Source organism: Acomys minous (genome assembly GCF_964271855.1).
Source record: "Acomys minous genome assembly, chromosome: 9".
In the NCBI taxonomy this organism is placed as follows: Eukaryota; Metazoa; Chordata; class Mammalia; order Rodentia; family Muridae; genus Acomys; species Acomys minous.
The window spans coordinates 20,555,143-20,582,872 of record NC_140490.1 but is presented as its reverse complement, the minus strand read 5'-3'; the positions used below and the strand labels follow the sequence as shown (position 1 = coordinate 20,582,872).

At 45.8% G+C, this 27,730-nt stretch overlaps 1 protein-coding gene across 1 annotated transcript in view; it reads right to left on the bottom strand.

The window, feature by feature from the left end:
* Positions 1–27,730, bottom strand: part of CACNA2D3 (calcium voltage-gated channel auxiliary subunit alpha2delta 3) — a 798,196-nt gene that overhangs the window by 48,770 nt on the left and 721,696 nt on the right. The window contains exons 30-34 of the mRNA XM_084794478.1: positions 24,687–24,749; positions 21,734–21,804; positions 7,986–8,061; positions 5,072–5,124; positions 3,465–3,520 (exon numbers count right to left, since the gene is read on the bottom strand). Coding sequence (XP_084650604.1) covers positions 3,465–3,520; positions 5,072–5,124; positions 7,986–8,061; positions 21,734–21,804; positions 24,687–24,749 — 319 coding nt within the window. The remainder of the gene's footprint in view (positions 1–3,464; positions 3,521–5,071; positions 5,125–7,985; positions 8,062–21,733; positions 21,805–24,686; positions 24,750–27,730) is intronic.

Below are 27,730 nucleotides of genomic sequence, written 5' to 3'. Positions count from 1 at the left end.
TCATAGATGTAATTTTGCTACTGTAATGGATTGTAACATAAATATCTGTGGTATGCGACTATGAAACGGGTTGCAACCCACAGGTGGAGTACCGCTGGTCTAGAGTAAAGTGACATCTTGAAATTATCTTTTAGGAAGAGGCGTAAGAAGATCCTCAGTGCAGAACGCTGAAAACCAAAGCATCACATTATCATTTTGACCTGTGTTGGGACAGCTACGGAGGGACAGGCTGTGTAGAGCTCAGAGTGACAACCTTCTAGACAGTCTATGGTTCATGCAGTAGCCTCACCTTTATTAGTCACTGTGTCCTGACCTACACTCCCCCCCCCCCTGCCCCCCACCCATCAAGGCCAGGACATCTTGATGCTGGCATTGTTGACTCTCTAGTTTGGCCACCTGTTTGTTACAGGGGCTGTCACGAGTACTGTGGCTTCTACCCACTAGATGCCAGTAGCAAGCTATAACCATCAAAAATGTCTCCAGATAGTACAGTGACTGCTGGGAGACAGAGCCTCCCCTCAGTTAAACAATACTGCTCTGGGCAAAGATCACAGTAACTAATAAGCTCTCAGTCAATCAATCTTTGAAGGAAAGGTGAGGCTAGATGTTTGAGATGACAGGTCAAGGTGAGAATGTCTTTCATGAGGACTGAGGATATGGCTCAGTTGGTAAAATATTTGTCTGGCATTCAGGAAGATGTGTTCCTTACTACTGAATACAGAAGGCAACATCTAGCACAGGAGAGATAGAAGCGGGAGGATCAAAAGTTCAGGATCGCCAGGTGTGGTGGCGCACGCCTATAATCCCAGCACTCTGGAGGCAAAGGCAGGCAGATCTCTGTGAGTTCGAGGCCAGTCTGGTCTACAAAGTGAGTCCAGAACATCCAAGCCTACATAAAGCACTATCTTGAAAAACAAAAACAAAAACAAACAAACAAACAAACAAAAAGTTCAGAATCATTCTCAACTACACAGAGAAACTGCTGGGGGGGGGGAAGGGGGGAAGAACAGGGGAGGAGTGCCTCAACTGTGATGAGGAATGACCCCAAAAATTAAGCACCAAAGATGACTAGTCCACTATTCCCAGCACAATGCTGACTCCTAAATAACTGTCACCCCCAGAAGCATGAACACACATGTGTGCCCTGGACTCATGCACATGCGCTCCAGTGCCCACTTCAAACCTGTACTATACCTAACTAACCTTCACTAAGCATCCAGCGTGGCAGAGACTCCCAGACCTTCCTGCATAGGCAGGGTACAACACGCAGGCTAGACAGCCCCCTCAGAGTCCCCACAGCCTTATTTCCATGGGGTAGGTCTTTGTTCACAGTTGCTGGTGCTACAGAAAGATGGTGCAGAAGATTTAAACAAACTGCAACCCAGGCCCTCAAGCTCTCCTGATTTATTTTGCCCCACCTCGCCTTTCTTTTATAAAGTGTGTATAATAGCAAAAAAGCAAACTCATAACATTTCTTTAGTGGATAAAATGGTCATTTTTTTTCCTGTCACTCTAAGTCATAGTTTGTTCTCTGTCTACTAACTTCTCATTCTTCTTGTTCATTTCTGACGGTATTAACTGCACATCTTCCTGCCATTGGACTGCAAGTCTTATGTCTTGGATTTTGTTTATCACTATATATATATATATATATATATATATATATATATATATAATGATTTTTGGTACAGGATATGGATCTTGCTATGTGGCTCAGGCTAGTCTCCACCTCCTAAACTCAAAGCAATTCTCTTGCCTCAGCTTCCTGAGTAAATGAGAGGCTTACAGGTATGGATCCTTGCATCTGGTTGGCTATGCATACCATTATTTTGTAAATTTAATTAAAAATTTGCAGTGTCATTATAATATACTTTTTTGAGGGTGAATTATAATCCTGAAATGACCTCATTAGGAGATTAAAAGGAGTTATTTGGTGTTGTGAGTACCCTGTCAAGTATGTGAACCTCCTTAACAGTCTCGGTTGCTTACTTATGTTGACTAGGATAATGAAAATGCATTACAATTCAAAACTAGTAGCAAGCCAGAGGGCCAGGTAGAGCCATGCCTGGCACAAGCATGATTTAGTGGGGTATTTAATAAGCAAGCTATGCCCTCAGCCTCAGTTGGGTGCTGATGAGAGCGAATAGACATATCTTTTTTATTGCTGAAGAAACCTAGTGTCGTGTAAAAGAAGCAAAGAAGGGTGAGGATGGGGAAGAGGAGGGATGAAGTGTAAAGTGTCTGAGGCAGGAGCAGAAGGAAGTGTTTGGGAGGTTCAGAATTTCCATTCAGATGGCTCCTAAGGCACTAAGTGTAGTGTCAATATCCTGTACCTAAGCTGTACCACTCAATGATCTGTGAGTTCGAGACCAGCCTGGTCTATAAAGTGAGTCCAGGAGAGTCAAGGCTACATAGAGAAACCCTGTCCAAAAAAAAAAAAAAAAAAGGAAGAAAGAAAGAAAGAAAAAGAATGGAGAGTATCTGAGAACTGGCACTGGCTCAGAAGGCTTGGAAGGGACAGATGGCCAAGGGACAGTGCCTGAGCATGGAGTGATGATTTTGCAGGGGAAAATCATCATTGCCGATATGTCAATACTGTCATCTCCATTATCAGGGATGAATTACAGCAGCATCTCAGTTTCCACTTACTCTGGTCATTAGATACATTGCTTGCACTATTTATCTTAACACACACACACACACACACACACACACACACACACACCACACTATTTTTCCCAGCAGGCAAACATCATCACTGCCAATGTGTCAACACTGTCATCTCCATTATTGGAGATGAACTAATTACAGGTTCCATGAATTACTCTTAGGTTTCATTTACTTTGGTCATCAGGTAGCATGATTTATCTTATTACACACACACACACACACACACACACACACACACACACACAAACACATACATAGACAGGGAGTGAGGGAGTGAGGGAGTGAGAGAGAGAAGTGTTCTTTTTTCTGTGCTTATGATGAGGAAACTGTGCCTTGGTAAAATCAATTCATTTGCCAAAGTTAAGACTAAGGCAGACTTAAACCCATACTCTAGACCCGACTTGGCCTCTGAGAACTTCCACTAACTACCGCTCAAACCGTCAGCTCGTGTGTCTACGGGAGTGCTTATCCAGCCCTCCAGCCAGGACACAGGTGATGTGTCTGCCTCGCTTGGGTTTTCATGTTGCCTGCCAGCTCTCTCAAGGTTGCAAACCCTGCCAAAGAGCAACTTCTCTGCTTCTGCCCTGAGGAAATGGGTTCAAATGAACGTGAGCGGAAAGGATCTGTGTCACGCTGCAGTCTGGGCTTCAGCAGAGAGTGGCTTTCTGCAGACAGAGCGGAAGCGCTATCTCCTTGTCCCATGTGGTCTAATGCAAGCCAGTGAGTCCCGAGAGTAGCAGGGACCCGGGGGTCATCACTCACACTAAGAAACAGAAACCCCTCGTGCTGCCTACCTTTAGCTGTCATGTCGGAGTGCCACCAACTGCACAGGTTAAATTCCACCAGGAACCTAGACAAATGGCGGGGAAAAAACGCAGGGTTACATGGTCAGCTAACCTCGGCCTAAAGCAATACTATTTTATGTCATTTGTGCAGCCCCCACCCCATCTGAAAGAATAACCCTGCACTTTGGAGACAATTGCTCTGGCTGGCTGAGTTCCCATTGAATTGACACTAGGTTTTGGCTCACTTGGAAAAAGCTATTTTATCGTAAGTGCCCCTGAGATAGTGGCCTCCTAGCTGAGGAATGTCTGTTGTTTGGTCAGAAGTCAGCCTCTAGAAATTCACTTTTATTTACTTATAATACAACCTAGTTTTATTCCACAATAAATAGCTGACTTCTGAAGACCCTTTCGCCTTATTTTAGAACTTAAAAACAGAACGTTCTCCTGGGTCAGAAACATGGTCTGCAGCCATGTAGGGATGAGCTCAACAGATGTGGTTAAACCTGTGTATGGGGGTGAAGAGGGCATCGGACTTTTAACAAAATCATGCCATAATCTAACTTCAGAAAAGTCAGACTTTCTCAACTGCTAGCGAAGGATGCAATGACAATATAAATCACCTTCTAAATGAAGGGTGAGAGATCCGAAACTATCCAGCCAAGGGTGAGAGATCCGAAACTATGCAGCCACGGACTTCTCAGACTCAAGGCTACTATCCCTAGCAGTTACTTCTCCACTAGAATCTTACCACCAGCCTTAGTGCGTCTTTTATCTCTTCTATGTACAGAGCACTTGCTCGTCTTTGGATTTATAAACATTGTTGATTAATATAGGCTTCATTAAAGCAAAAAGATAAATAAATAAATAAAAAGGAAGGAAGGAAGAAAACAAAGCAAAACAAGAGAAAGACAAGATAATGTCCATTCACCAAATGGCAGGGATTTGCTTTAAGCCTATAGTACTAGATCCTGGCTGGGAGAAAGAAAGAGTGACAGCTTGGTGGAAGTTGCTCAGTCTGGTCAACATGCTAGTTCTGGAAGTCTTCCCTTTCCTGGATACACTGTTGCTGCCTTGTGTCCATGATCTCATCTGGAAGCCAGAGTTTTCACCTTCTTCACGTTTTAAGTCTGACCTAACTCTCAAAGTCACCCACCGCCCTCAAAAGAGGACCACGATTTGGTAAGGTTAACTTATCAACCCATCCCTAGGAGGAGCCCCTAGCCCTCTCTGTGGCCCATGTAACGCTGGCTCCTGCCCAAGCCAAGACATCCGAGCAACAGTGGACAGCTTGGCTGTGTGTTCTCCTGACCACAGCCCACCCAGGCAGCATTAAGACAGCCAGGCATCCGTGTTAAATTTAACAGTAACCACAATAAATAGATTTGGCTTGTGTATCATAAGCTCTTAGTCTGCTCGATGATGACATTGAGGCATGCAGAGTACTTGTGAATGACTAACATTAAAAAAAAAGATAACTTTGTGGTCTCAGAGCTCAGTGCTTTGAGCTGGTCAATGGATCTAAGGTTAGAGCAGGAATCACCGTCTCCCCAGTCTCCCCATTCACTTTATCAGAGGAACAGAGGAACAGGGTACGTGTTGAAAAGAATGGTACTCACAAGACAAGTTCAGTCATTATCCACTTGGCTGCAGAGAGGAAGGCGTTATAGGGCTGAAGGGAAGAATTCACTCCAGTTAGGACAATGGATTACATACGACATTTGTAGTTTGACTTAAGGCTTTACATAGAGACAATGTTATTCTTCTAGAGAGATGGATATCATGTTAAAAACCAGGGAGGGTCTAGCTAAAGGAAGAAAATGCTTGGATACTGTATCCGAAAACTAACAATTTCAAACTTTGAACTCCCCTGGAGTGAGATGTGATTTACAAGTAAAATAAACATGATCTAATACAAGGGTTATCACTGGGAGGAAGGAGGAAGTTCAACAAACGACGCTTAAACCTTTACCCCCTAGGGGCTAATATTTCGCAGCCTGATGCTGAGGGGCTGGAATCATGTAACTAATTTCAAATGGTAATTCGCAGCGTTCCCCTTTGGAAAGGTGACTCCCAGTTCCCCATCACTGTATGTCATTCATTGAGAGACGCACAAATTGAACACACTTGATTTTAATGCCTTCCATGAATTATGTAGGATTTGGTCTGCCCTTTCTCGCACTTACATATTTGGACTTGAAAAAATGATAACCATATGAACATGTGATTTTATCCCTGCAGAAAATCCCCTGCATGCTATAAAAGAAGGCATTGACAGCCTAATCTTTATTTCAGAATATTTTAATTAAAAAAAGCAGTCGGATTGTTTACTCTGTGATATTTCCTATGTGGATAATTCAATTTCCTGAATTCTGGAAAATACCATGTCCCCCTCAGTTGGCTCTTTGTACCTAGGTATGCCAGATATGTAAGTAGTGTGTAGATTTGCTGGGCAGACCATGGCACTGGCAGAGAGCTGGGCTCCAGACAGCAGGTCCAGAAAACCCTCAGCACCGTTAGCAGCTTCCATTAGGGAAGTGCATGCCAAATCTTGGTTTCTGAGGGGACAGCTGCCTGATCTTCCTCTTTGAGCATTTTAATTATAAGAACCAGAACTGGGAATGGAGGAATTATCCAGTTTTAAATAAAACAGGAATGAATTTATAGTCCTCTAACTGTTGCTGAAAGGTTCCTGTCTCCGGCCAGAAAGCAACGGGGAGACCAGCATAAACAGACAAACAAACTAAACCCTTTGGGCTCGTTCCCAGCCTGCCCTGCTTTGCAAGGCTGTGTATATGTTTGATTTGAGTGAGGTCTTCAACATCAAGTCCCTGAACTAGGGGACTCTGTGCCTCCAAGTTTAGAGTCAGAGAAATATATTAATTTTTAACAACTTCTTAAAATCAAATGTGCCTCAAAGCTCCATGGTCTTGCCATTGGATATAATGGCATTAAAGCCATCACTTCTCCCAGCCCCAGAAAGGCCAGGGGCTCAGACCATGGGGCTGATTCTGTGTTGTTACTACTGTGGTGGGGTAGCTGAGATGGAGCTGATAGCATAGACAGAGGAATCCCAGGCTGTGTAGCTTGGCACTGCTAACCAGAGGCCAGGGGAAGGGAGCTCAGAGAAAACCTTCTAGACCAAGCCTCAAAGGGTGTCTGAGCAAACAAAGGGATTATGCAAATAAGGGTTAAGATTTTAAATGCAAATCATCACTGAGACCCTTGAGGTCATTGAGCTTTTAAAAGGTAATGATGAAAACCTGTCTTGGGAACTTTTCAAGTCTGGAAATAGTAACACACTAAAGGCAGGAAAGCCAGTTTGGAAGCAAAAAAGCCTCCAGTAGAAGTGATATTTCCTCTAAGTGGTGTTTTCTGTAAAGTCCGACTTCTCAGCTGCCTCTCAGAAACATTGTAGCTAGGACCCTTTCTTAAACACTGAGAGTAGACAGATCAATGTTAAGCATCTGGCTTCTAGATACTCCCTTGTAAGATCTCCTGTCTTACAGGGGCTGATAAAGTGCTGCAAGGTGGCGCTGAAATCCTATAAGTGAAATATTTGATTGGATTTTAGTATTTCCAAAATCACATTTCAAGGGTCACAGTTGTATACATATTTGGTCCATCTTGACATACAACTTTAAGGAAGAAAAAAAAAACTTCTGAGTTTTCAGGCAATTGTGGGTCAAACTGATATTTTCTGTACATTGCCAATTACATTTTTAAACTGGAAATCATTTACTCCTGGCAGTCTGTAGCCGGTTGGTTTCTAAGGACACAGCACTGTGTACCTTGTTTGTAGGTTGTCAGAACCTCAGTGGACATGGCTCCAAGGCATAAAGGACGGGGATTAGTAGCAACAAAAACAGAGGATTCCACCTGATCACCCATGGCCTTAGAGCTCTATAGAACGGAAGGCTGTTTTTCTCATGAGTGCATGCAGGAGTGTGTGGGCGTGTGCTCAGCTGGTTGTATGCCTGTGTATTAGGACACCAGAAGGAGATGACAGATGTCTTTCTCAGTTGCAATCCACCTTGGTTTTTTTTTAGACAGAGTCTCTCAAGACCTTGGAGTTCAGGGCTTGAGGCGGGAGGCTCTCTCGACTCCCTATTGGTGCATAGATGTGCACCACCATCTTTGGCTCTCGTGTGGTTCCTAAGGACCCAAACTCGATCCTTCATGGTTATGTGCGAAGAATTATCTCATCAACGTCCCCAGAAGGACCATTTCTGTTGAGCAAAACCAAATTCGTCTAATTCTCTTATGTAACAATCAGTGCCGCGTCCCTTCTTGTCTATAAAAGGGGGGCTGTTTATTAAGCCATCTAAGACCTTGACCTGATTTTTAACTTATCTAATCACTGGATCTGGGTTTAAACAGAAAGCCACCGTTCTCAGTGAGTAAATTCAGGAAATACCTTTAAACTTTCTTGGTTTTGAGTAAGGTACATTTGATTGCCCTAAAGTCTGAGCCACAACTCCCCAAGGCAGCAGAAGTGCCCAGCTATCACCCCGGAAGGGGCTCTGTACTTACGTCCAGGAGTCCGTGGGCACTGTCGCTGCTTTCCTTGTTGGCTCTACACATGGCTTGGTAGTCATACAGGGTTATTCTGCAGGGGTAAGAGAAAGAGGCTTCAGGTGATAAAGACATAGGAGCACTGCTTCATAATGCTTGAGGCCAATGAAGTGACTGGACCAGAACACTATCATCATGTGCTATGGTCACACACAGAAAGAGACCCACAAAGCACTGCAGTGAATGGCACTGGAAACTGTCGTGTCCCATCACCACTGGAGCTTAACGAAGGGAAGGTCTGGCGATGTCCGGAAGAGTACAGGGAGACGCAAAAACACAAGGACAGTTGCCATAGAACACCGTCCTCCCGAGGCTACTCCTGACTGAATCCGGGACCCTGGGTGCATCTGTTTGTTAGATGAGACCCAGCAGGAGACACTTCAGCTTACAGAATGGCAGAGCCACCTGCCTGTCCCCATGCACTAGGAAACAGACCAGGAGTGAAGGGAAGGGTAAACCAGACGTCTCATTGACTACAGCCCCTTCCATGTGACCAATAATGAGTGCCCTTCATATTTGAAAACAGCAAAATTTGTGAGACAAGAAAGTGGACTTTTGTTTCCATTGTGTATAAGAGTATAGCTGTCAGCCCCAGAAACATTGTATAGTTTGTCTGAGGTAATTTAGTTCCCCGTTGACAATTTAAAAAATAATGATTAAGTGGATGGAGAAAGTGCCTTAGGTCTCAGAGTCAAGAGGGAACGGTTGGAGACATGATCCCCATCTGCCTTCAGTGTTCCTCCATAATTCCCGGCAGTCCAAAGGGGAGATGACCAAAGTCTTAACTAACCTGGAAAGACTTCAAATAGCTTAATACAGTCACTCATATGTGTCAGTGTAGACTTCTCCCAACAAGAATTCCTTTCCAGAGCAACCCATTGCTTAACACTGGGTGCCCTCGTTGCTATGCTTAGGAAGAATACTACAACACTACCATGCACTATTACCACTCTATGCGGCTGGTCTGATGTGCCTTCTGTCTCTCGCCTCCCTCAGGACCCTAGCCCCTGGTACAGTATATAGTGTGGAGAAGGAATTCTGTCTTCCAATTCAAATGTGTGAAGTACACTTTGCCTGATGACAGTCTCACCTGAGTGAGCCCTAAATCATAATGAACAGACCTTCTTGGGACAACACACTGGAGACAGTGCAGATCCATGTCTGGGTGCGAAAACAAACAAACAAACAACAACAACAACAACAACAACAACAACAACAAACCACCTGCCATCTCTGACCAAACTGTATCGGAAGTAAGATCCAACCAAAAAGTGGCACATAGCACCACAGTGAAATGTAAAGAGGTGGCTAAATCATCACCATTGCAGTCCTGTGTGACCCTCTCCATGAAAAATGTCCTCCCCTATGTCTTCCTTTTTCTTCCTGCAAACAAACAGCTTTGTTTATGGGAATAGAAATAAAGACCAGATACACACTTGTGAAGTCCAGGCCCAGGCTTCAATCAGCCTGGCAGAGGGTGGGCAGCTCACTGGCAAGCAGCCATGTTTGTTGCTGCAGACCAAGGTACCTTCCAAAGCTGGGGTGAGGGGGACATGTTATAGAGCCTTCCATCCCTGCATTCTGAGCTGAGGACTGTGGTAAAAAGCTGCTGTTGGTTTGACTGTAGCTAGTGACCATGAGCAAAGCATTCTTCAAAGCATATCACCCCATTTTCCAAAAGTACAAAGCCTGTCTCAACCAGCCTCAAGTGTCCAAGTCCACCGAGCTAAGCAGTGGCAGGGCCAGGATGAGCTGAGGGCTGATCTGACGTCACTCTGCTTTCTTCTCAGAAAGGCACAGAGTCACACCTGTATCCATGCCAGGCTGTCACTGGAATATCAGAACAAATGCTGCCCGGGATAGGTTCTCAGAACCAAAGTCCAGGATCATTTTGAGCCTCCAGCTGAGGGGCTGCTGAGGAGCCTGAAACCGCCCTCCCCCCTGCCAGAATGAACCAGCTGGCTCACAAGACCAGCTGCCGGCTGGTAACCATGGTAACTCCCTGACTGACAGATGGTTGGAAGCTAGGGATTCTCCCTGGATCTTTTCCAGAGATCCCAGCTGACACTTTGAGGGCAAAATGAATCACTGTAGGGAAGCTTCCGGGCCTGAGCACCTGCCTCAAATTGCAAAGGGAATGGGCGGGGCCCGGGGTGTGTGTGGAGCTGGGGGTTAGGAGGGTTGGGGGTGAGGGGGTTGTCTGATACTACTGTTCCCAAAGAGGTCAGAGAATCAGCCTTCCCTGTCTCCTCCAAATCCCTAACTAGATGTTGCCAAAAAGAGACTTTCAGATGATTGCTCTTTGGGAATTGATTTTTTTCCCCCTTTACTGTTTTAAATAACTCCACTTTGTGGCTACCTGCATCCTGTTCTGCTGATTATAGTCAAAGAACGAGATAATTGCCTGCTTTCATTCGGCTCTAAAATAAGCCCCAAGAATTGTGCCTAGCCCAAGACCACGTGCAGCTCTGGAGAGCTCGGCACTGGGAATTTAGCCTCATGACAGATAACATGCCTTAATTCCCATGACTTCATCATCAGACCACTTCAACCACGGTCGTCCACAGCCCAAGACCTTGTCATTAGCAACAACCCACTCCCTGGATGGGGCTCTTTGAAACTCTGAAGAAGGCAGGCACTGAATCCCAAGCTGCAGCTCAGAGCAGCAGGAGCGAAGGCTGTCCTAGACCGGATGGTCTACTTGGACTTTTATACAATCATTTTGCTGTTACTATTTTTCCCCATTCTCTCTCTCCACTAGCAAAAAATGATCCCAAACCAAGCAATATTTTTTTCATATTTAGCAGGTTGAATTTTAAGGTGGTAAGCTAGCTCATTTAAACTGCTTAGCAATTGTGGGACAAACATTTACTAACCATCTACTCCATGCCACAAGTCCAGGAAACTTGCCTATAATAATGCCCAACCATGGTAGTGCCCCCATCCCTGCCTAAATGAATCTTGAAACAACTTAATATTTATAAATACAGACATAGAAGCATGAACCAGAGAAGCCTTTGACATAAGGCCCATCTTGGGGGTGTAAGTAAGCAATTTTGAATCAAATCATCTAAGAAGCAAAGTGACTAACCTAAAGTGGCATATAATTTTTTTTTTCTGTTGAGCTTGATAGTCCACTCTGTAGCGGTTGCTCTCACAGGCAAGGGCATGGGACATAAACGTGGGAGATTCTTAAAGGAGGAGGGCAAGCTATCTCTCTTGCCCCATGGTCCATCCTCAGGTCCTCACACTGAAGTGTCTCCCCACAAAACACTGTAATTTCCACATGGCTCACTCATATGAGAGCCAGGGACTCACCTCACCTCTGCTATGCAGCCTTCATGTCATCCAACCAGAGAACACTCAGCACAAGCTTTAGTTGACCAGCACACTGCCTAGGCTGTGTGGTGCTGTGGTACCCACGAGCAGCACACTGGGCCACGGCAGATTGCCTTCTCTTGCATTCCAGTAAAATACTAGAGCTGTTACTGTCGCCCAGGAATTTTGGCATTCTCCCCAATGTCAGGGGTGCGGAACAGCTCCTAGAGTAGGAAACTAAGGCTAACGAAGGTGAAGCCAAGCTCAATGCTATTCTTATGTGTGTTAGGTGGACTTTCCACCCCAAGTTTCTCACAGATAATGGTTTCAGAAGCTTCTGGGCCCAAGCCAAGGTAGAAGGGCATCGTGGAGGAAAGCTGCTCACATCAAAGCATCCAGGAGATGGAGAATAACAGGAAGGGGTGGGGCCAAGCTCTATCTTTCTAAGGCATGATGCTGATAACTCACTTCCTCCAACCAGGCCTCACCTTCCATAGTCCCACTGCCTCCCAATAGTCTCCTCACAGATTAAGTCCACTGGTGGATGAAGCCACTGACTATTCCTTGGAGATCATTGCAAGCTGGGCTCATTCTTCAGAGGAAATATAGGAGTAAAACAAACTGCTGCAGGCCAGGCATGAACCTAGCTACTCTACTGCGGAGCAATACCCAGGTATTTCCTTGCTTACTTTGCCCAGGTACCTTGGAAGTGTGATGAGAGAGATCCAGATGAGCTGAAGTATTTCAAGAGACTACTTAACAAATGTGTAATTTATTAATGTAAATTTTAGTGAACAAATAATAAACTTGGTCTTCTGAACTTCTGTGGACCTCACAGATCCTCTTTCTGCCAACCTGAACTGCAGAGTGGTTGGCACGCAGCTGTCCTGTGCCAGCAAACACCCTTAACAGTGTTTAAAAGCCAGTGTGAGGAAAGTAGGAAACAAAGCTGTGGTCCTCACAAAGTCCTCACACTGAAGGTCCACAAGACAATATCGTAAAACTCTACTAGCTCTTGGGACGAAATATGCATAAAGGCTTTTATATTTAATATTAAGATATAAGGCAATAAGATAATAAGATACCAGATGCCAGATATTAGAATATATGAGGTTTATTAAATGAGCATGAGGAAGAAGGAAATGGGGGAGGGGTACCAGAGAGAGAGAGAGAGAGAGAGAGAGAGAGAGAGAGACAGACAGACAGACAGACAGACAGACAGACAGAGAGACAGAGAGACAGAGAGACAGAGACAGACAGAGACAGAGAGGGGGAGAGGAAGAGTGAAAGGAGGCAGGAGAGAGAGAGCATGCCACTAGGAGAGTTTGTCCTTTTCTGTAGCCCTGGGCAGGGCCACGCCCCATGGCAGGTAAGCAATGACATCACAGGTAGACAGACTAAAGCAGACTCCTAATAAAGGTGAAAACAAAAACAAAAGAAAAACTTCTGGAAGAAAAATCCATCCATTCCAAATATGGCAGAAGACTGGCAGAGAACAGAAGAACATATTCTGAGTTCAAATTCCATGAGCCCCACTCACTCCTATGGGTAAACTTGCAAGATGCTAAAATCCCAGAGCCTCTATTTTTTGTTCTGCTTTTGCCAAATGGAAATAGTAGTTGCTCCCTCGTGGGGTTTTTATGGGGATGAATCAAGGACAGGCATTTGGTATCCCTGTCTAGAGTTAGTGTCTGATACCGAGGCAGGCCACCCAGATGAAGAAGACCACGGCAGCCACTGTTGTTGCAGCACCTGGTGAGGGCTGCAGAGTGGTCTGTTGGAATCTTCGTGTTTTTGCATTCCAGAAAGGTTGGCCCTGAAACACACTTGTTCAAGCTAGTCTCTCTCCTTGCTCCCTTCAGTGCCACCTCTGACAAAGCACGCATCTGTGGAAGTGGCTAGGTCAACAGGAAACCAAGAAGCCATTCTGTTCCTTACAGGAGCTGCTGTGCATCAGGCTTTGGCAGGGCCACCAGCATGAAAGGAGAGCAGCCATCCAAGCATAACACACTTCTCCTTTTCACTCTCTCAACTCTGAGTTTAGGTTGTGGGCTGAAATGTAACGGGATAGCCCAACATTGGGAAAGCTCCTAACTTCCCTACAGCCATGGGAAGAAGTGTCTCCATTTCCAATTATACCTTGATGAGTCACCATTTAGAAATGGCGGTGATCTTGATCACAAAGGGTTCTGAGGGAACATATGCATGGCTTTTGGAAGGGGTGGAGGAGGATGACAAGCATAGGCATGCGGTCACCAAGCACAGAAACAAAAGCGCCACACACACACACACACACACACACACACACACACACACACACTGCACATAATGGCAGAGAAAGGGAAAGAAATGGGACAATAGCTGAAACAGATAGGTTCCAAAACACTAAATTTTTTTTTGCCCACAGCTCATTTCCCTGCAAGCTATAGGCCAGGCTTGTCCACGTTTGTTCTTTCTGGCTTCTAGCAGAGTGAAGAACAAAGGAAGAGCAGCCTTGGCCTTCCCAGAAACCACAAGAATATCTCATGAGAGCAAAAATCCCAGGGCAAACCCCCAAGTCCCTGGTACTTGCTAAGCACTTACTGTCATCTCCTGCAGTGAGGACATAGTCTGTACCTGCTTCCTAACTGCTACGGACTCCTTGAGTTCCACAGGGAACTTTGTCTTACCTAGGGTTTCCTTACTGTGAAGAGACACCATGACCATGGCAACTCTTATAAAGGAAAACATTGAATTGGGCCTGGCTTCCAGTGTCAGAGGTTCAGCCCATTATCATCATGGCAGGAAACATGGCGACATACAGGCAGACTTGGTGCTGGGGACAGAAGCCCGAGAGTTCTACATCTTGATCCACAAGCAGCAATGAGAGACTTGTGTGTCACAGTGTGCAACGGAAGCTTTTATTCGCCTGTTTCAATTGTTGTCTTACTGGTTCTGTCTGCTAACTAGGCCTAGTCCTCCGTATAGTCTAACCTAGTTCTAGAACGTTTTCAGTCTCTGAGGCTTACTGCTTCATAAGCTCACCCATTCTTGTTTTTTTCTGAGCTCTGGGCTGGCTGGTTCAACTCAGCTGTTCTGGCTCAAACCTCTCTCCCAGCTGATTTACTCAGTCTGGCTTTTCTCTTAGTCCCTGAATTGCTCTGCTTGGCCTCAAGCTAACACCAGCAATCTTCTGGCTCTTTCTCATTCTCTGGCTCATTCCATCTTCACCTGAGTTCTCTCTCTGTTACTGTCCTGGTAAACCTGCCTCCTCCTCTCTTTGCATTGGCCCTTTAAATAGCTCCACTTTCCTCTTTCTTCTTGTGAAAGTTGGGCGTATCTTATTCTTTCAAATCTCTCTCTGATTTGTCACGTTTTCTGCCATTCAATTAGACATCACTTTCAAACATGGGTGCTTCCTTCTACAAACTAACTTTACTTTCATTGTTTGAGATTAAAGGCATGTACCACCACTCCTGGACCTAAGCTTTTCTTTACCAGAAAAGCTTATGCTCTATGCCAGGCTTGCCTTGAACTCAGATACGCTTGCCTCTGTCTCCTAGATTAAGGGCCCTGTTTGCATCAGCTGAATCACACAGACCTCGAAAGTCTTTGGATGTGATCTCTTGCCAGAACAGCCTTGTTCTGAATTAAAATTCCTCTACAGCCCTGGGAATAGCTTGAGTACATATGAGACCTCAAAGCCCGCCTGCGCAGTGATGCACTTCCTCCAACAAAGCCACACCTACTCCAACAAGGCCACACCCACTCCAACAAGGCCACACCTACTCCAACAAGGCCACACCTACTCCAACAAGGCCACACCTCCTAATAGTGCAACTCCTTGCGGGCCAAGCATTCAAAACACCTGAGTAGTCTATGGGGACCTTTCCTATTCAAACCATCACAAACCTTCTTTCAGTGTTCACTTCCATCCCCCTGGTCTAAATATCTTCAAAGTCATACTTGTCCGTCTTACACTTGGCACTTCGTATCTAAGCTGCAGCCTGACTCAGTGGGACTCACTGTGTTCTGCCTTTTTCAGGTAGGAACGGAAGTGATGAGGCAGGAAGATAATCTGTTTCTCTGATAATCTGCTAAATATTCTGCTGTGGCTAGATGCCCCCTCTGAGACGAAGTCTTAGTCTCCTGTCTGTCTGTATACCTGGCGTTGCTCTAGTTAGCATGGGAGATCCTGGAGCAGCAGTTCTCAACCTGTGGGTCGTGACCCCTTGCAAGGGGGCAGGTGTTAAGTGACCCTTTCACGGGGGTCGCATATCAGATACCCCGCATATCAGATATTACATTATAATTCATAACAGTAGCAAAAGTACAGCAACAAAATACTTTTATGGTTGGGGGGGGTCACCATAGCATGAGGAACTGTGTTAAAGGGTGGCAGTATTAGGAAGGTTGAGAACCGCTGTCCTAGAGAGACCCAGTGGGGTACCTGGGAGGGAAACCACTAGAGGCGTGACAGATTGATGCCATCACACCTGCATTGATTGGAAGGTGAAATGCTTCCCACAGGCTAATGTGCTTGAACATCCGGTTCGCATGTGATGACACTTTTTGGGAGTTTGGGTCTAGCTGAGACGTGAGGCCTAGGTGGTGGGCATAGGCTACCAGGAGAGAGGCACGAGGGGCACAGCTTGCCTTGTTTGCTGATCCAGCAAGACATGGACCAAATGTACTGTGAACTGCCTTGACCAAACTTGCAGCTGAGGTGCATTCCCTGCGTTATGGACTGAAGCAGAAATCCCACCTACCCTCTTCCCTTAACTTGCTTCCTTAGGTATTCTGTCACAGCAGAGAGGAAACAATATCTAAAGGAAGGCTGGAGGTACAGTGCTAGAAGCCAAGGAGATCTGAAGCCTTTTTATACAGGAAAGAATCAACTTAAACATCTGTACTTGAAAAGAGGAGGAATAGAGGGAGGTGGTAACGCATGCCTTGAGTCCCAGCACTTGGGATGCAGAGCCAGGTGGGTCTCTGAGTTCGAGGTCAGCCTAGTCTTCAGAGTTCCAGGACAGCTGGGACTATACAGAGAAACCCTGTCTCAAAATACAAAATAAAACAAAACAAAACAAAAATGAGAAGGAGGGAAGGAAGGAAGGAAGGAATAAAAGACATGACTCATGGCTTCTGGTTGTGCACTAACTCTCACCTTAGCTTGGTGACATGAACCAAGGTGTGCCTATGTGTACACGCAGCGTGTGTATATGTCTCTGCATGTGTTCTGCAAGGAGCTCATCCTATAGTGACAATCAGAGTATCCAAGCTTGGGCGCACAGGATGTAATACCTTCAAACTGGGAATATATCTTACACTATCCAATTCAGCTCTTGTTTGTGGCTATTTGAGGACTTTATTTAGACCGTTTTGCTGAAAGGATAAAACATGTTATGGAATGAAACATTCTTTAAAATGTCAGGCAACTCCTACGCAGGCACGGTGAGACCTGTGCCTGGGTGCTTTTCCCTTGTTGGTTCTTGACACTGGCTTTGACCTTGACTATGTATACATGAGAACCATACAGAGGCACTTTCATGCACACATGTGGGCTCCTTCCCCACACCAATGTAAGATGAGCAGGTATTTACCTGACCATAGGTGTGTTTTAGGTTTGTTTCACCTCTGTCAGACACTGAAGTACAAGAGTCCACACCCCTCGGTCAGCCTTCAAACTGTACAGAAGAGTCACAGACTTCCTGTTAAGTGACCAACTAGATATCTATGGTTTGACCTCTTACTGAAGGGCTGATGGTACTTTCTTAGCCAATAAGTTCTGCAATGCACAAAGGTCCCTGTTGATGACGTAAGTTAGACTCAGAGAGACTGAGAGACCTGTGTATAACCACATGGCCATGAATCTGTTGCTCAACACGAAGTCTTACGCGGGCACCACAAGGGCTTGAAAAGGTGCAGGCATGATACCTCTTTCCTGTATGCCCAGCACTAAGGGAGGGGAAACAAAGAAGCAAAAAGGAAGCTTCAGCCTTTTCCTACAGTGGCTTGTTTATTCTCCCTGAGTATCTGATGACTTGCACTAGTATCCTTGGGAGTGGGAATGCTTGGAGAAGAATCAGGAATTCTGGTACAGTTGCAAAAAGGACAGGTCACGGCTGATGACAGAGAGATGTAGAGTATGTATTCTGAAAAATGCAAGTTTAAGGCTTTTCCTAGATAGGAGCATGAGTAGGGAAAAAAACAAAAAAACAAAAAACAAAAACCCAGCCAGCACAAGAAATCCCCACTGAGTCACCAGTCAGGGAGCCCACTTACTATCAGTGATAAAAACAAAGAAGTATTTGAGTTTCCTTGTTTGCAACACAAAAAGCTGACCTGGCACATAGTGGCATATAAGGCGGGGTGGGGGGGGGTGGGGGGAGGAAGGAGTGCAGCCTGCGGGTATGGTGGGTCTGAGGATTTATCAATTTCAACTTAGTGATCTCATCACTCAGCTGGTCTCCCATCCTGCAAGTTCTGCTCTCCAGATAAGACACTGCTGAACCAACCCCTTCCTTCACCCTTGCACACTGCTAAACGCACACTCAGCCCAGCACCACTGTACACAGGTCAAGGACAGAGGGCAGTAAAACCTTCTTGTGTCCACACCTATGGGAGGCTGGAACCCAGCTCTGGTCTTTCCGAGCCTGATCACGTCCATCTATAGAACAAGTCTGTGATATGTTTAGCCCTGAGGCTGGCCCTGTAGCCTGAATCACTGAACAGCCCTTCTCTTACAAAGGCTCAGACTTGCTATACATGTACTGCTGACAAGTGTCTACAAAGTCTTGAGCAAAGGTCCCATATCTCTAGTTTGCCCTTGGTCCTGCTACTGGGCAACTGGTTCTGTTTCATGAGGTTGTTGGGAGGTTTTAAGGACAACGATACATGTGGGGTAGAGTGGCGCATACCTGGGCTACGCTGTAAAATATGTCAGGAGGGAAAGGGAGGAAGGGAGGAAAGAGGGAGAAAGGGGAGAGGAAAAAATGAGGGAGAGAAGAATGGAGGGAGGATAGATGGATAATAACATTTATTGTTAGAGGAAAATAATATAATAATTCCCTCTCTCTCTCTCTCTCTCTCTCTCTCTCTCTCTCTCTCTCTCTCTTTCTCTCTCTCTCTCTCTCTCCCACCTGTCTTTCTTCTTTCCAGTGAAAAATCAGGAGAGTGATGTGGCAGATATTTGAAAGAGGAAATGATGGCAGTTTTCTAATCTTTTCTTAATTTTCCCCCACATTACTGATGCATCTGTTCTTGGCTTTTGGTCCCTTGGTCATAGGGGAGCTGGTAGGACATATTCAGGCCAGAGACTCAGCTAGAGGAACCAACAGCGATGAGTTTTGCCCTTGAAGAGTTTCACGGGCTGGTGTCTTGCATCATGTGAGTGGTTTAGTTACTCATAGGAATCAAAGGCCCAGGAAATCACAGAACCAAAAGTGAGTGTTATTTCCCTTTGAAGGCACTGCCATGTGCAATGGCCATTGGGCCACCAGGTAAGTGGGCAAAACAATCAGAGGAAAGGCCCATTGCCATGTAGGTAAGCGTATTGTCAGACTTTTGTGTTACTGCAACCAAATACTCAGAAAAGCAAATTAGTGGATGAAGGATTTATTTTGGCTCATGGTTTCAGAAAGGTCAGCCTATAGTGGAGGGGATAACATGATGAAGCAGAGCACTTTACACTATGAGATCTAGGAAGCACAGTAAAAGTACACAGGAAGGGGCCAGGGCAAGACATAACTCCAAGTGGTGTACCTCCAATAGCCTACTTGCTCCATCTTCCTACTTGTTAGCAACCAATAATAATGGTGCCTGTTATGAATCTAGCAAGGAATGAATCCACTGGCTAGGCCAGATTTCCCTTAATATCTCTGGAAGCACCCTTGCAGATGCTCTGAGAGGTCTTCAGCAATATCCTAGGTGATAATTTGTCAAAGTTGAATCCAAACATTATAGCCAGCATTGTTCCCCAGATGGAGGAGCTGTAAGGTCCAAGCAGGGAAAAGGCCAAATGTAAGTTTGGTGGAGAGATGGGAGGTGCTTGTCTTCTGGCTCACAGCACTTGTCTCTCATGAATGTTGCTAATTAACGAATAGAGGCTGATCAAAAGGAGAGTCCTTGTGCCAACAGCAGCATCCAAGGTACTGAAAAGAGGGGTGAGCTGGACACACCATCCTTTGTGCTACCAAAGTAGACCCATGGCTCCAAAGCAAGCATGCCTCTCTGTGGGTGGGACTCAGCTTAGCCAGGGGGCTCTGTCCCCGAGGAGGCCCCGAAGTGACTTCCAGCTACCCTCTTCTGCTGTTTCTAAGAGCCACAGTTTCCCTGAATGGAAAGACTTGTCAGTCTTATTCTTCCAGAAAACAAGGAACGGGGACAGGGTATGGGCACCTATAACTAATTTCAAGGACTCAGTTGCCAGAGCGCCATCACCAGGTGTCAGAAAGGTGATGTCTGCTGGTGCCACACAGTCAGCAAAGCTGGGCCAAGAGCAATAACCATCACAGCAGTAGCGTGCGATTGCTGAGCCTTCCGTAGACACTGGGCATGGGCTGCGAATCTCGAGCTTAGCATTATCTCGCCACCTCTGCCAGCCACTGTGGGAAGCGACTACCAACCCTCTCCACGTTCCGCACAAGAACTCAACCTTGGCAAAGTCAGCTGATGTAGTCTGAGTCCTGCAGCTAGTAAATGTTAGAGCGTCGCTTTGACCTTAGTCTGTGTGACTCTGCAACCAATCTCTCTCCATTGCTCGCCTAGCCCCAGGGAGAGGACCCTCTGAAGACACACTCGGGGGCCTGCCATGTAGCTCCTAGAGGGCACCAGCTGCTATCCTGCCCCCATCAGGCCTGTAGCCCTTCCTTTTTCTTCAAAGATGTTGGCTAGTGTGACAATAAAAGCAAGTTCTAGGTTCAAGCCAAGCATACTCATCCCACATCAAGGAGGAGACCAAACCCTTAAAAATTCCATTATAATTCTTCTCTTTCTCCCACTGAATTAAAGCAAACATCCAAGAAAGGGGGGAGGGGAGGGGAGTTGTAAAGAAGTTGAAAAATCTACTTAACAACAAGAAACACATGGATGATCATTCTTCATCTCCCGTCTCCTGCCCCTCAGAGTTGAAAAACAAGTTGACATTGTACAAAAGCACACGGAACGTACTCTTCGCACAGAGTAGATCGAGACAGCTGGGCTCCATGGCTGACCATCTGGGAGCTGCTGGGAAGCTTGCAGAAGTCACAAACAGCTCAAAGCCAGGCCCCGGGTGAGGGGGACCCCTATCAAAGGCAGCCATCCTTGAGTCGCTGAGCTGGAATCAGGCAGGGTGCAGTCAGGCCTCTCATTAAGTGAGTGTTTGAGATGGCAGAATCACTGGCTCCCTGCCACTTTTTTATAGCCCTACACACACACACACACACACACACACACACACACACACACACACAACACACCCTTACCCTTCTGGCACAAATAAGCTATGGAGTTTCAAATACTGGCTTACCCTTTTATAATTCCCTACTCTTAGCACAGTGCTCAGTGTCTCTTGTCAACGGGCTTCAAAATCTGATTTCCTGAGCTAGCGCATCCTTAGCTCTCAGCTACAGGAGAAGTCATCAAGTAGCCTGGCACGGAGGTGGCATGGATCTCCCAGGAGAGCTGCTGAGCCACTCTTGCACTTGCATTCTCGCACTTCCTGCTATTATATGCTTAAGAGCCTCAAGTACACATCCCCGGAAGCTCTACTTCAAAGGCCCCTTATGATTCCTGGAAGACCAAGGCCTGGAACAACTACTTGGAGAGCTCCTGACACCCATCCAAGGCTTTCCTCAAAGGCCTTTGTGTTCCCAGACACACTGTTGGTTGGTACAGCTTTGAGGAACACAGGGCCAAGGGGAAGCTGTCCAATCCAACCTCTGCTCAGGGTGATAGCCTGTTCTCAAGATCTGTTACCTAGGAAATTCAACCACATCCATGTTTCTGCCAGTGGACTTCAACATCACAGGCAGGAGAGGGCTGAGGGTGCCTCTCTTTGTGTTCTTACATTGTATCAGTAAGTCTTACAATATTTATTACTTTCTGTTCCAGAGGCCCCAACTGCCAGGGAGTGCCCCTGGCTGGTGGGACAAATGTGTCCCCCTTTCTGCTCAGGCAGGAACTTAGCTCCCTTTGTTTGATGACAGAATCAACTTGACTATGCTGACTTATTTCAGTACTGGCCTCTGATGCGCTCTATGCTGAATGGACAGAAACTCTGTGACGGAGGAGCTGGGTCTGTAGGAGGAGCCACCATGCAAGGTGTGGGATCTCAGCGCAAAGTTCTGAAGAGGGAAAACAAGTGAGCTCGGCTCCAGGTCAATTTGACCTTTCCAGGGAAACTGTGAGCACCATCTAATCCTTACCTTTTAAAGGAACCCATTGTTAACAACTTGTTCATCACAGCTCCTTCAACCTCACCAAAAAAATCTCCAGTCTGTGGGGAAGACAAGAAGAAGGCACATGAGGACGGGTAGAAACAGCAGAGAAGAAAGGCAGGCAGATGTGTGTGTGTGTGTGTGTGTGTGTGTGTGTGTATGTGTGTGTGTGTGTTTGTGTGTGTGAGTGTTGGAGCTGAAAGAAAGCAGAGTTAGGTTTTGAAGACTCCCGTACCAAAAAAAAAAAAAAAAAAAAAAAAAAAAGGGGGGGGGGCAGGGGGAATGGCTGAAACAATCAGAGCAGCTGTGGGGTTAGAAAACCAGTGAGCAGATGGGGTTGCCTCCACAATACATGAGAGATGTTGCATAACAGGCTCAATCCAGAAATTAAAAGGCATGTGTGTACACAAGGGCACCCAGACACACACACACACACACACAATGTCCTCAGATAGGCTAGGCATTAATCTGTACATAATCCCTTCTGATTAAAGTGCTACTTCATATAGATAAAATGAGTCCCTGAAAGTGCTTCCTAAGCTGTAATAAAAATAATGGTTTACAATGCCTGGATGATCTGCTTAGGAAACTAGAAGATTCCATTTCATAAAAGTTCTGAAAATCAAGAACTCATCCTTTCTCAAAATCACTTTTTGAAAAATGTTCTCATTTTGTTTACGGGTACTTAACCAGGAATAAGACTGCCTGCCCAATTCCAGAACTAGTCATGCCCCCAACAGCCAACCCTGCACCTGGTGCTATCTTCAGGTCATTGCTAAGCCAAAGCTTTGGCAAGTCTAATTCCTTTTATTTTGCGGGGAGTAGGGTTTGAGACAGGGTTTCTCTGTGTAGTCCTGGCTGTCATAGACTTTGTAGACCAGGTTGGCCTCGAACTCATAGATAACTGCCTGAGTGCTGGGATTCAAGGCGTGCACCGCCGCCGCCGCCCGGCTCTGGCATGCTGTGATGAAATGTACTAACTTTGCCTGCTGGAGTGGAGGATTAACATTCTCCAGCATGTTCTCCAGACTTCTAGAGTCACCGAGAGAAGTGTCCAAGGGTGAGGCACAAGCTCTGTGAAGGAGGAAGGCTGGAGGCAACCGCTGTCTTCTGCCATCCTCCTGGAATGTGCCAGTGTAGAGGAGCTGAGAACCCCCATCTCTGCTCTGGGTCTACACTGTGAGGAGGGGAAGGCTGCCTCACCACAAGAGCATAATCGCATCCGTTCCTTAGACAATGCGATACCCAAATCCCAATTCCACAGCACCTGGCTTAGTGACCTCCACCATACTTTGCAGGCTTTTCAGGCAGGCAGGCAGGGGAGGGGATTTCCACACTTTGGGGGGGGGGGCAGGGAATGTCAAGAAGAAAAGGAAAGAAGCATTTCTCTTATTGAGTATCGAGCACTTCCTTTTCACTTTAGCGGAATTTGGAAATGCGTACCTTCTCTGAAGGCATGTGCCTCTGCTGTGAGCAAGGAGACCATTTGTATTTCATGTGTGTAAATATGCCAGTGTCAATGGAACTGGTTGGTAGATGGCGAAGAATTATCCTAATTGGGGTGCAGGAAGCCAGACAACATCAAACAAGCCTCAACCAAGCAGGCTGGCGGGCTCCCTACTTCAGGGGGGAGGGAGAAAGGTTTCCTGCAGGAGCCATGGGTTTCTGAGTAGTTTTCTGGCCAGGCCAGGGCTTACAGTGGGAAGACAGTCCTTTCGAGCCCAGAACCAAGGCTCTTCTCAGCCCTGTGTGGATTTGGTAGAATGACACAACTCCCTCTCTTAAGCAAGGACTTTGGGTTCTTGCCCCATAGGTATCTCTGTGTTCCTCTGAGTTGAACGGGCATGTTACCTTAGGCTGATGGACTTTTCAGCTGTTTCAGAGGCTAGCCTTGTTTCCCGGGCTCGTTTATCCTACCTAATGCCACTAATAGCCCAATGCCAAGTGATACTCACCACTGAGACACTATGTAGGCACCAGGAGTCTAGGGTACACTTAAGTGCTCTTGGAAGGAAGAGCAGAAATGTAATATTTTTTCTCAACTTTTGAAGTCACCATTTCTAAAGGAGCAAGTCTCTATACTTGGATCTTACAGAGCCATGTTTTTAAACAATAGGCTAATTTATTGAGCATGAATGGACCTATCAAACTGTTGACTCCTGAAGCATTTCAGATGATTTTAAAGAGGTGTGTGTGTGTGTGTGTGTGTGTGTGTGTGTGTGTGTGTGTGTGTTTGTATATGCTTGAAGGTTAAATATCAGAAGGAGAAAAATCTCCTTAAAGTTTACCCAAACTCTTTAAAGCACCTCCACCCTTCAGGCAAAAATTCTTTTTAAACATCTATGTTGTGTGTAGGTGTGTGTGTGTGTGTGTGCGCACGCACGTGTGCACATTTGTATGATATATATATGGATGCCTGCAATTGGCATAGCGTAGGTATTAAAAACCGAGGACTACCTTATGTGCTGATGGCTGCCTTTTAACTTGTAGAGACTGCTATTCTTTGTTTGGCATGTGTAAACTTCCAGGACTTGCCTGTCTCTGCCTCCCTTCTCACCAAAGGAGCACCATGACTCGGGATATACTCTGTGGCACCCAGCCTAACCATGGATTCTGCTAAGCAAGTGCTTTACCTCTGTGCCGTCACCCCAGCCTTTGGCAACATATCTCTTGTAGTCCAGGCAACTCTGAGGCAAAGAATTCCATAAGTTTAACATTTATGAGTACAAGAACAGCCCCTGGGCTCTGCCTCCCTGCCAGCTCCACACCAGAAGGTAAAGAGGCTTTGAGGGCTGCAAAGACATAGGCTGTGACATTCTGAGAGAAATTAGGTTTCTAAGATGCTATTGCCTCTTGCATATTGACCATCATCTCAAAGTCTTAGCTTCATAATTTGTCCCCTGATCCCCTCACACAGAGTTGAGAGGGCTTCCTCACTCACCTGTGTGTAGTCTTCAGAAACCAGAATGAATCCATTATTGTCTATGAGGTAACAGTTTACAGTCTAGAAAATCAGAACGAATACTTTACATTCAGGCCTCAGATTGCTTTTACACAGAATGACGTATTTCTAGTCTCAGAGACTGCCCCCCCCATCTCTTCTCCCCCCCTTCCCTTCTGCCCCCCTCCCCGCCCCCGGCCCCAACACATACATCCTTTGGGTGGAGGGAGTTGAATCCCAGGAATTAAAAATACTTGCTGGCTTTGTGAGTTAAGGTCATGGTTAAGCTAACCCCAGGGTTAACTCTGCAAAAAACTAAGGAAATTGAAACAAGGAAATAAAGGAGAAAACCGACCTTGGAAGGCTGGTATAGGACATAATGGATGCGCGCAGAAAAAAATGATGAATTAAAGTTTGCCTTCCGTATTCTCTTTATAGGACCTGACTATTTCCCAGGAAGAAAGTGTTCAGCGGCCCTCAGGCTTTTATTTGCAGTGGCTGCAGTGCCAGCCATTTGGATTTTCAAATGCCAGCACAATGTCATTACTCTAATGATGTATTAATGAAAACACCGTGTCAGCTGGGGGACCATCGGGGGGACCAGGTCATACTTTTTAATTTGTTCATGGACTAAGGCATGGGGGAAGGGGCGGCCTTCAGTAAAAAGGGGCCCCTCAGGCCTCCTAAAGGTTTTCAAACTGTGTTTTTAATTGGGAGCTGGATGCGGGGGCAGGGCAGCTAGCTTTTGGTAGCTCAGACTTATAAATTGTGGGGAGCAAGGTAAGGCAAACAAACCTCTGCTTCCCCCAGCTCCTTTAATCTCCCGTGAATGGCTTGCTACAGGCGAAGTTTTAATTACAGTGCTGTGGAGTTTAAACTTAAGGCTTAATTCCGTCCTTGATGTAACTCAGTTTCTATTTATTGCAGCTTTACATACCGACGGCAACATTTAATTTGTAACATATCTTTACCCTGAGCTAAATTCCGCTTAGCTCCAGGCCACCATGGGACTGGTGTGTGCTGGGACACTGGCCTAGGCACAGGGTTGGTTTTTGTAAGGCATGAAAGGACAAGAATGAGGAAGTCAGAAAGATCTGGCTTATACTCCTAGTCATGGGCTGGCCAGATCTTTTTCCGGGGGGAGAGGGGGGCGGGGTATGAGGGTTCCAGACAGAGTTTCTCTGTGTAACAGCTTTGGCTACCCTGGAACTGGTTTTGTAGACCAGGCTGGCCTTGAACTTCTAGAGATGTGCCTGACTCTAGCTCCCTGGGATGAAAGGCGTGTGCCACCACCTCCCAGCCTACAACTAAAGCTCTTTAGGATGAATGGCAGAGCTTGGGTTTTGTTTATCCAAGGGGTCAGATGGATGCTTTCTACCTGTTGATACTCTGGCTGTGGGTAGAAGCACCTGGCCTTAGGAACACCAACACCAACTTAGAGAATCACAATAAATTCTAGGTCTGCTGGAGAGACCATTAGAAAAAGCAATCTCCTAAATCTGTGCTTCTGAGGTGGTAACCACAGGCTTTATGTGGGTTTATTTTTAAATTTAGTTGAAATTTGCTTGAAATGAAGACAACGGCACACTCAGTTGGTAGGTGACCCGATTTATAGCTCAGCGTTCCATAAGAACTGTGTTTCGTGGCTGTGCTTTCACATGGCCACTGTTCTAGGGAGTTATTTTGACGACCACACTAGGATTAAACTAGCCTGCCCGTGAGTGCAACTCTGTCGACCCTGGGTTACATAGGGAGAGCCATGTCCTCGCCATGTCCAATATCATGAAGTTCATTCTGCAGACACACATATCCCCAAAGCTCTTAGCCCATGCCCATCGGTCAAGTAATATGTACTGAGCACAGAAGAGGATTCTGTATTCATGTATTGATCAGCCATTTCCTCCCAGTTGCACAGGGAGTTCAATGTTCCTATGAATCTCTGACTCAATTTCCACCTTAGGTTATTAATTCATTCATCCTTACCCACATATCCCTGGTATCACCCTCCGTCCCTTTTTAAAAAAATCTCTGGTCCATATCTCAGTCTAATATTACAGATACTAGCCAACACAATACAGGGGACAAGGTTAAAAAAAAAAAAAAAGAACAGAAATCAACTGGAAACTTTTAGAGATGGGAACAATGCCATGAAGACCATGGAAGTAAAGCTAGAGGAAGATTCTAATCAGAGGGATCCCCTGTCATATTAGGATGGATCAGAAGGAAAACTATCACCGTAGGGGAAGCATAGAAAATGCTTCAAGAAATTGGTTTCTAAACTAGGGGACCAAGAGAGACCCCCATCCTGCAACTGGCCTACCATTGGCCCCATTCCCTACTTTACTTGTTTCTTTGGAAAAATAGAGTTGCCACTATACCCAAATTTTAAAAATAAACTTATTTCCATAATTATTCCTCAGAACAAAGTTTCGCTAAAACTTCTCAGATAAAAACATCTGGTTCTTGCCAATCTTGCTTCCTGTTGTCCTCACAGTGGCAAGTGCTGGCTAAAAAGAGGTGGGAGAGCAGGACACTCGCATCTTAGGCAAGTGACATGGTCCTCCCAAAGCCCCGCTCTCTTCTGGGGTGGAAAGAACAGAGCAGAGCAAGAGGTCTACCTACATCTGAGGTGGAGGCTGCTTCTTAATTCAGCATCCATGGTGTGGGGGGTATATTTGTATAAGGCATGTGATGTGCAAGTGTGCACTGAGGTCAGAGAAGATGTTGCTTTCTGCCTTATTGCCTCGAAACAGGTCTCTCACTGAACCAGAAGCTCACCGTGTCATCTAGGCTGGTGGGTTGGGAGCTCTAGGCATCATTCTGTCTCCACCATGATTCTCTCCTTGGCTTCTGACATGAGTGCTGAGATATGAACTCAGATCTCTGTACTTGTACAGCAAGCTTTATTGCCCTCTCAATCATTTCCCCAGCTTGAAATTTTATTTTGAAAAAAGAAAAGAATGAACAAGCTACAGAGAGAGAAATGCTAAGCCTTGGTGAACAGACTATGACTATTACAGGAAGAATTTCTTTAATAATATATG